The sequence below is a fragment of the Camelus dromedarius genome, chromosome 16 (genome assembly GCF_036321535.1).
Source record: "Camelus dromedarius isolate mCamDro1 chromosome 16, mCamDro1.pat, whole genome shotgun sequence".
Lineage (NCBI taxonomy): Eukaryota > Metazoa > Chordata > Mammalia > Artiodactyla > Camelidae > Camelus > Camelus dromedarius.
Window position 1 is genome coordinate 47848005 of NC_087451.1, and position 10043 is coordinate 47858047.

At 48.4% G+C, this 10043-nt stretch overlaps 1 protein-coding gene across 1 annotated transcript; it reads right to left on the minus strand.

Annotated features, from left to right (window-relative positions):
* Positions 1-307: 307 nt before the first annotated feature.
* ERAL1 (Era like 12S mitochondrial rRNA chaperone 1) lies at positions 308-4641 on the minus strand. The gene is made up of 10 exons (XM_031468413.2): positions 4351-4641; positions 3020-3147; positions 2829-2906; positions 2375-2421; positions 2153-2214; positions 1895-2007; positions 1561-1809; positions 1272-1421; positions 1072-1152; positions 308-956 (listed from the first exon to the last, which is right to left on the minus strand). The coding sequence occupies exons 1-10, from the start codon at positions 4631-4633 to the stop codon at positions 834-836; spliced, it is 1314 nt and encodes a 437-aa protein (XP_031324273.1). The 5' UTR covers positions 4634-4641; the 3' UTR covers positions 308-833.
* Positions 4642-10043: the final 5402 nt, after the last annotated feature.

Here is a 10043-nt window from a genome sequence, read left to right on the forward strand (position 1 = left end):
GTACTTCCAGCTCTGGAGCCTGATGAGGAGGGCAGGGGATGCTGCACGCCTACCGCGGCTCACCGCTCAGGGTCTCACAGCCTGCCGACCACCAGGGCACTTGGGGATGGCGAGGAAACCGTTACCATTACTGAGTTTAGTAATGGTAACGGTTCTCTTGCTGCACCCAGAAAACGTGCCAAGAAGATTGCTCGGGACCCTGGAGCAGACTACTTGTGGGAGGGAGACTGCAGCTCAGACAGTGGGGTAGGGGTGAGGGAACGGGTAAGTTTCCTCTTTCTTGTTCTAAAGAAATAAAGATGAGAACCAGCATGCTTGTCTTTTAATTTCATTAGCATCCAAGACTGGAGAAAATGAGAGAGTGGATGGAGTGGGAGGAGTCAAGGACTGGAGGAGCAGGTGGGAGGCATTATCTCACTCAGACACATGAGTCCTTGCCTAGCCTCAAGGTGGAAGAATTGAGGGGAGAGGAAAAAAGATCTCTTTGCTAACAACTGGCAACTCAGGGAGAAACACTGGGCCCAACGTCAGGTGGAAGCAGTGCCACATCACTCCCTCACCAAAGGGCCAGCTTCTAAGGCCTAAGTAGCCATAGCCCTAGGCAGAGGAACTACCTGGGAACTGAGCTAAGGTAGGTTCCTTCCTCCAACAGGAGGCATGGCTGGGCAGGGGCTGTGCAGACTTGGCAAGGCCAGGCCAGCCCAGACAGCAGTCAGCCAGTCAGTGTCCATGCCCCTCCCCAGTTCCTGCAGGCCCCGCCAGGGGCAGTTCCAGTCAGTGGCTCCAGCCAGCAGTTTGGGCTGGGACGCCCTGGGAAAGACAGCAGAGGGTGGTCACTTGAGGAGTTTCACAGCTAGGCGGAGCCGAACTTCACAGAGGAAGATGTCCATGAGGTTGCGGCCCACCTCCTGTGCAATCTGGGAGATCAGGTGTCCCTTCGGACCGATCAGGATCCTCTGAGGGTGGGGTAAAAGACAGGGACACAAGCCTGCTCTCAGGGATCCAAGCAGTTGGGAAAGAACCCTTGCCTAACAGAGTCTTGGTCCCTCCTCCAAGCCCAGCCCTGCTTACCACATGAGATTCTTTGGGCACCAGAAGCTTCTGCTCTATCACCAGCTCCCCATTTGGCCCTTCATCCCACATCACTGTCTTCTGCACAGGGAGACACCACGACTGGTCAGGCAGGCCCCTACCCATACCTCTCTGGGACCCAGCTGTCCCGCTCTGGGTGTGTGCCTGGAGGAGAGCCCCCACCCCGCACTGTGCTGCACCTGCTGGACACTGTAGGGCACCTCCTGGGGCAGGTACTCTAGAAGCTTCTCTCGGATGATGTTGGTGCAGATCTCCTCAGGTGTCTGGCTGGTGAGGACTCCACTGTGGAACTCCCAGGGCCCTGGCCGGGCCTGCGCCAGGAGGTATTGCTATGGGCACAGAGGGAATAAGCAGGCATCTCAGTCCCAGCCAGGACTCTCCTACTCACTCTCACTTCCAGGAGGAACCCTGAGGCTTGTCTTCACATGGTGTAAACCAAAGGCCAAGCTATGGCCAAGGTTAACTGACCTTTAGTGTCCTGACATCCTCCGGGCTTAGGGCTGACAGCATGAAGATCTCCTGGAAGTGGGGCCAGCCAGTCCTCTGAGGGTTTCCCACAGACTGTGTGTTTGGGCTCTTAGCTGCTGGGCTAGGGGCATGAGTGCCCGGCTGTGAGTGGAAGGCCTGCTTCCTTTTGAGCTTCTTGCCGTTGACCACACCTTCAGTGAGGGCAGCTGTGAGCTCCAGGAGAACAGACTTATGCTTCAGGCAATCTACCTAGGGATGGGTGATGGGCAGAGGATTGTGGTCAGGGAGATGGGGGCCTTGAAGCAGACTCCTTCTTCATGTAGGTGGAGCTCACCTTGTTCATAACAAGGATGCTGGGGACTTGGGAGAACTGGGTCAGGCACTGGAGCAACTGGGGACTGAGCTGCTTCCGAGTCCACTTGTCGGAGACATCCACAAGAACCACAACTGAAAGTCACCAAGATAGGGAACAGGACAAGGATATGACCACTCTTTCCCCCAGCCCCTGAAAATTCCAGGGTATGGGCTCTGGCCAACCCCCTCCCCCAAACTACCAGGCATGAGAGCTTCAGATTCCCATCCTGAGCCTAACCCAGATCAGCAGATTCCATGCTCTTCCATGGATCTTCCAATAAAGAGAGCTCCAGATTGTGCCTAAAGGACAGACAGACATAGGTCAGGCAGTGTCTCATGACTCATGCATTCCTGAGGAGGGATGGGGTGTGATAAGGGGGTTTTCCAGCCCCTATGATGAAATCACCCCACCCACTCTTCAACACCTTTCCCCATACAATCCCGTTTCCACAGCTATTACCTTTTCTGTTTAGCAGGGCTGATGAGGCCAGGTGTGTCAAGCAGAATCTAAAATCAGGAAAGAGATGACCAGACCCCCGACCCCAGGAGGAAAGATTATGACTGGGGAGTGAAAGGCCACCCTTGATGTCAGGACCCTGTTCCTACTTTCTGGCCAAGCTGACTAGATTTTTACTCTCCAGCTTTGTTTCAATTCTAGATGGAATCTCGGAGGAAGAGGATGACTGAATATTTGGAAGATTAGGAGGCAGTAAAGGGGCAATGAGACCTTTCTGACTAGATGTCAGAGGGGGAAGGTAGAGAGAGAATTGCATCAGGCCTAAAGGAAAAGGAGGTCCTCCTTTCCCCCCAGAGAAGTGAGTCTAAACATCATTTTCTTCAGGTCTAACAGTAAGGGAGACCCTCTTGGCTTCACCCTCTGTTCTGTTTGCTGGACATCCACTGCAAATACCCACCACCTGGGCCTCTTTCTCTGTGATGACCCCTAGAGCTTGGCTGCGAGTGGTGTGCACCTTCTTGGAGACCGGGAACACCTGCCATGAACAAAGAAGTCCCAAGTGAGGTCCCAGATCCTTCTAGAACAATCCACAATGGCACAATAAGAAGTGAGAAATAAAAAGGGTTGGGGGTCAAGGATGCAGCATACTTTTCGGCCCAGCAGCTGGTTGGAGAGGGTTGACTTCCCTGCATTCGGGGCACCCAGAAGGACCACTCGTAGGACCCGGGGGTTCTCAGGCATGTCGGGGCGATGGACCAAGAGGAGATCCTGCTCATCTGTGTGTGGGAACAGGAGGGGAGTGAGAGGTAGTGCAATCTGGATCCTCTGTCAGGTACTCAGTCCTACCAATCCACAAAGGGAATATGGCTACAAGGTTAGCACACCAGGTTGAAGCTGAGATCTGGCTTTGAGACTTAGTGTATTCATTAGTTTGTTTACATGCCTTTATCAAATACTCTAACCTCTTAGGCTTAGGCCTCTTAGTTTTCTCACATGTAAAAGAATGATATTAGCGGTACCTACTTACTGTATAACCTTCTTTAGACAATTGTCAATTGTGTAAAACCACTCAGCACAACGCCTGGCACTTAATGCTCAGTTACCGTGTGTAATTGTATCGTGTAGTTGTGGCCAGTAAACATATGTACGTGTGTGAAAGTGAAAGTACATACCAGATAAAGTCAGAAATCCCTCCAGCTCTATCTCACCCTCCTAAAGGTGCCAGGAAGGCTCTGCAAACTTTCTCAGTCTTTCTGTATTCACTCCTTATGACACTGCATCACAATTACCAGTTATTGTTTCCAGCCTCCTTATCAGACTCTAGCTACTTTAAGAATAGAGGATGCTATTTCCAGGTGTACAGTTGACTCTTGAATCTGGATTTGAACTGCACTGGTCCACTTATATGTGGACTTTTTTTCTCTAAATAGGTACTATAGTACTACACGATCTGCAGTTGACTGAATCCTCAGATCCACCTCGGAATGGTGGATACGATGGAACTACATATACGGAAGTCCGGCTATAATTCATACGAGGATTTTCGACTAAGTGGGTTTAGCACGCCTAATTCCCCCCTCCAGCGTTGTTCAAGGCTCAACTGTAACTCAGTGTCTTGACAAGTAGATGGGGCACTTACTGGGTCGAGTTTTTTCCCCATGTGGGGACAGTAACAACTTTGTCATGCCTGTGGCCCTTCAATCTCCTGCTCTTTGTGTCTCTGCTTGTGACCAGATCGGTTCCCTCCGGTCTGAAAACTCTTAGAACCTAATATCTCTCTCCTGTGAGAACTTTCACTGCTTTTCTCTCTAGATCTCTCCCCCGCCTAGATCTCACCCTCTCTCTCTAGATCTCTGAAGATCGTTTTCTACAATACAGGGCCAAAGATGATATCCACAGAGACTGTGGGATTTCCCCGACACGGGACTTTCAGTGCTAAAACCGTGACAGTCCCGGGCAAATCTATCTAGGTCCTTTACCTTTGCGTATGGACACGGCGGGGGCGCGACAAGTCAACGAACTGTCGGGCTGAGAGAGTCCAAGGAAGCAGTCCAGGGCTGAGTTCTGGCCAGAGGGGCGAGAAGCCGAGGCCAGGAGGGGACCAGAGAAAGCAGGGCCCGCGGCACAGGAAACGCACCTCCGCGGACAGCCCAAGGGCGAGGGGAGTCGGGCCACCCGCTCCCTCGCGGCATCGGGGCCCCGCTGCCAGACCCCTAATAAGGTCCGAAGGAGCGCAGCCCCACGCCTGCCTGGGGCAGCCATCGCTGCCGCAAGGCACTTCGGGAACCGATCGGGAACGCACCTACGATTGGACAGAGACGGAGAATCGAGCCAGTAGGAGAGAGCTAGACGGGCCCAAATAGAGCGGAGGCACATGGGACCTTGGAGGTAGGCTGGAGGAGAAGCCGCTCTGGAGACTGCCCAAGGCTAAGAAAAGAGGGGGAAATGTATTTAGAGTTTGTGTGAGCACGACGATCGTTGTGGATTCCCATACACATCGAATTTTCTTCTTCTCCTTCCAAAGTTTTGTAAAAAGCTTTCCTAGCGCGGCCTCAGGAAAGACTACATTTCCCACAAGGCCAAGCGGCAGAAATCGTTCTCTGAGCGCCTGACTTCGCTCGGGTCAGAAACTCTCTCACCGAAGGAGGAATGGTCTGGGGCGTGGGAGCGTGCACTGCTCCCCCTGAGGGCCTTTTTAGTCCTCTGCAGCCTGAGGCTCGCAGGATCACCTCCCAGTTCGCCTCTGGTTTGGCCTAGCTGTTGGCAGTGGCCTCAGGCAGTCTGTTCCTTTGCTTTCTGGGGGCATCCTATAAGGAGTGGTCTGTAGGTCGGTGTTCTGGATGAGCAACAGACCTGGATTTCCCTCCTGTAAACCTCGGCCCTCTCTGAGGCCATTCCTTTCTGGAGAAAAACCATAGGGTCGGCAAAGGGAGAAGAAGCTGCTTAGTCATCCAGGATCTCCCAGATTGCCTTAGCGGCCTGAGGAACCTGATATACCTTGGCCGATTTGTGGCTTTAAGCTCTTCATCCTTCGAAGCCTCTCAATCAAACTCTTGGAATTGAGAGATAAATGTTGCAGGGATTGGAGATGCTGAGGATACAATGAACAAAAAGGACAAAAATCTTCTGCACGGAACTTGTATCCTGGGGGGGGGGTGCGCGCGCGCGCGCGTGTGTGTGTGTGTGTGTGTTTGTGTGTGTGTGTGTGTGAGGGAGAAAGACATGAGTTAGTGACCTGGCAGGAACGGTTTCAGTAGAGTGGTCTGGGTAAAAGTCTAAATGGAATGGGTTTAAGAGAGAATGAGAGAAGAGGAATTGCGGGTAGCCAGAATATATATACAACTCTTCTCCGGGGAGCAGAGCAAAGGGCATTGGTGGTAGAAGGGGAAGAGAGGGCTGGGAGAATTTTCTTTTCTTTTTTAAGATGGGAGGGTTTTGTTTGCTTATGGCAGTGACCCAGTAGAGAGGAAGAAACTGATGATATAGAGAGGAGAATTGTTGGAGGATGGTTAAGATCCAACTGGGTAGGCTGTTGTAGGAATGGAGGCTGAGTGTCCAGAGAAGCTCTGAGTGACACAGGACTGACAGACCCTGGGCAGCCAGGTGCACTGATGGTTTGCAAACGGCATCAGGCTCCAGCTTTCAGGCTGCCTGCTCTGTAAGTAGAAGAAACAACCTTTTTGGAACATGATATTCCGGATGTTCTTTGGCCATATGGATGTCCAAAGAACAAGATGTTACTAAATACAGGACAGCCAATGATCAGAAAAATACGAATCTTCTTTCATGGACGTTAGGTAAAATGCCATTTCAGCTGCAATTAAGGTGAAGGGAAATTTTAGGTTAAACAGTAGTTGAAGAGCTTAATTGCATAAATGCAAAATCACCCAAGGGACACATACTAAGTACTACAGTGCTGATAATAGATAATACTGTGGAAGAATCCCAGGGACACAAAAACTTAGGAGAAATGAGTCAAAGTGCCTTGTTAATTCTCTTTTTTTTCCCTGAGATTTTTCCCTGAAAGGATATTGTTAGGAGAAATTTTGTATTTTGTGAGATTAGGAAAGGCTAATCAAATGAAAGAGGCTTGCTTCACTGTTCTCAGAATAAATTGTCAACTAATTAACATGGCTCCAGCTCACTTCACCAGTCTCAGCTCTTGTCAGCTCCTCTTTTTCAGCTAAACTGAATATTTTCAGTCCCGCAATTGCTTGGTATTCTCTCTCACCTCCAGGTCTTTCCATAGGCTGTTCCTTTCATGACTGGTTAAATTTTCTCTTAGGAATCTTTATCCTCCTATGACAAAGAAGATTATAATACAGTGATTATGCACACAGATTAGTAAGCCAGACATCCTGGGTATGGTTCTCAGCTCCATTATTTACTGTATGACCCAGGGCAGGTAACTTCTCTTTACTTCAGTTTCCTTATCTATAAAACAGGAATAATGATTGTTATGTTATAAAATGGAGTTGTGTCAAGTGCTTAGAACAGGGCTTGGCACATCGTAAATGCTGTGTGCTTGCTGTTATTATTGTGTGTCCTCTATTAGACTGTAAGTTCTTTGAGGACAAAGAATATATATATATATATATAATATATATATGTTACTACTGTATCTCCTGCACCTGGAGCAGTGTCTGACACATAGTGTCTGGCACATTGTTCAGTGAGTGAATAAATTACATCTTTCTCTGGATTGGCTCTCCCTTGGTGCTGTCAACGTGGTTGCAGCAATTCCAGGTATTATATCTTCTTACACCCAGTTTTAATGGGAAAGAGCAACAGACTTTCCCAGAAGGGCATTTTTGGCTCTGACTAGGTTACATGCCCATCCATGAAACAATCATTGTAACTTAGGGAATGCTACATACTGACATTGGGGTCTAGGTTATGTGCTCATCCGTATGGTCTGAAAATGGAGTAGGGGTGGTTCTCTGAATGACTATCATTAGATATAATGAGTGATGCTTGGCAGGAAACAAAATCACAATTCTTTCCCTGGTAGGAAATTCAATAGGGAAATGGCTCAGGAGACCCTTATGGTTCAACATAAGGTATGCTGTCATCATACAGATTCTAGGAGGCCTTCCTAGGAGCTGAATGTGGTGGTGGGGTTAGCAGGGCAAGATTCCCAGAAGCTTCAGGGTCAGCCATGGCCTCCTTTTTCAGTCATCCATTCATTAGAACATAGTGTCCATATTAATTCTTCCTCTTTTCTGGCTCTGCAATTCCCCTCTGGTGCCAAATGTGCTGTCATTCCAAAGGATAATACTTTTGCAAGTAATGACAATTCTTTTAAGCCAGGAGCTAGCCTCTGAGATTGATCCTGGGCCCCACCCACAGGATGTCCTGTTTATTGCACAACTGCTCTGCCCTCCCACCGAGTTGAGTCTTACCCCAAGGGCATTGCTAAGTGTTACATGTTACAGTAGCACCTTCAAATTTCATGCAGTATCTCTCAATACTACCTTCCTCCTCATGGGCTGTACTTGTGACTATACCAAAATTTTAGCAGATTTTCATCATATTGGGAGCATCAGAGTGACTGAAGTCATCAACATCTTAGGGCTCAGCTTGGTGTGGAGCTCTCTAGTTGGAGTCCTGCTTGGGGGCATCCTCTTAGGCCTCCTGCTTGCCTGCAGGGACTGACGATTGAGCTGGACCGGACAAGCACCCCACCCCTTCACATAGCCAAATAAAGTTACAGAGTTTCCTTAAAAAAAAAAAAAAAAAAGCTGACCCTGAAGCTTTTGGGAACCTTGACTTGTTAACCCCACTACCACATTCAGCCCCCAGGAAGGCCTCCTGGAATCTATACGATGATAGCATATCTTTTTTTTTTTTTTAACATTTTTTTATTGAGTTATAGTTATTCTACAATGTTGTGTCAAATTCCAGTGCAGAGCACAATTTTTCAGTTATACATGAACATACATACATTCATCGATAGCATATCTTCTTATATTTGAACCATAAGGGTCTCCTGAACCATTTCCCTGTTGAATTTCTTACCAAGGGCGGAGACTGTGCTCTGTCAGCTGTTGTGTTTTGCTCTACATATGTCAAGATGGAACTACCTACGTGGGAGGCTATTTATACATGAAGCCAGAACCTTTATATTTGCTTTAGATTTGCTTTTCTAGGGGTGGGATTATGCCAATTTATACACTGTTTCTCTACAGCAACATATACATGTATGTAGAAGCCTATGGATGTAAAAGTCACAAGCATCTGATGAGAAAAAAAATTCTCCGAGCAGGGAGGGTGTAGCTCAAGGGGTAGAGCATATGCTTAGTATCCTGAGTTCAATCCCCAGTACCTCCATTAAAAAATAATAATAATTAAATAAACCTAATTACCTCCTCCCCTCCCCCCAAAAAGAAAACCAGAAAAAAAATTCTCAGGTGCCTAGGTGCTGCAGGGAGTAACCCTTAGTTTCTTAGTGACCTGAGAATTCCATTATATGCATTTAGATGGATCTTCCTTCCTCCTTTTACAGAAGAATTAGTAGTAATAGTGACAAGCAGGCTCTATTACCTCCAGCATCTCTGTGACACTCCATTTACAGCATTCTCAACCTTCTCTCTAGGGCCTGTTTTTGCTTCTTTCCAAAACGAGGAAAATTTCTTTAATCTTATATTTGGAGTTCAAACATTCATACCAGATCCTAGGATCAAGAGTAGCTTTTGCTTTCCCTAGAAGTAGAGAGAATTTAACACTCTTCCCAAAAAGAGTGGAACTTTTTTTTTTTTTTTTTTTTGCCTTGCATTATATCTTGCTCCGTATCTCTCCAGACTCTGAATTGTGGAGAGGAAACTGGGCTGGAGGAAGGACGGAAGAGTCATGTTGATAAGGAGAGTTTGGTCCTGTGTCTCCTCTTCCCTTTGATAGTCTTCAGCTTTCAAGTCTATATTGTTTAATTCCCAGGTCTGAACTGAGCCTAGTCACTTGTTGGGTTGTGCCAAGGCAGCAGTCTAGGTAGTGGTTCTAGGGGCTGATAGTTGGGCCTCCTTAGGCTCAAGTTCTAGTTTTTGTTTACCAGTTTGCAAAAGGGCCAGGTTCCATAGTGAGAGAAAGTGGGGACTATCAACCTGCAAATCCCTCGATGGCACATATGAGATACCTAGAATGTTCTTGTCTAATAAACAGTATGTGCTTGATAAACAGACTGAACTTAGCAGTGTCCCGGTGCATTCTAGGTGCAGTCACCTCCCTGACAATGTCCCCAGGGCTTCTGAGCACCTCCTGGCCTACAGTAGTGTATTCAGGGATGCCAAAGTTGCTTCTTACACAATTACCCCTCAATGCATTCTAGATGTGATCGTCTTCTTGAAAGAAACCTAAATTTATTATCAGTGGTCATCTCCGAGCATTCAGGCCTTTAAGGGCAAGTGGGATCCAGAATCCTGGAAGTGCTCTTAAGCCTACAGTCCCTTACGGCCACTACGTTTAGTAACCTACGCTACCTTTCAGAAGTGTCAGGCCCTGGGGCAGCCGCCAAAGCCTAAAAGCCCAACAAGCCCTGGAAACCAGCGGCCACGTCCACCTGAGACCCAGGGGTCCAGGGCATCAGGCACTGAGGAAGACGCCCCCGGTGCGGGCTGCGCAGGCTGCGCAGGCGCGGGCGACCCGAGAGGGCCCCGGCACTCCAGGCTGCGCAGGCGCA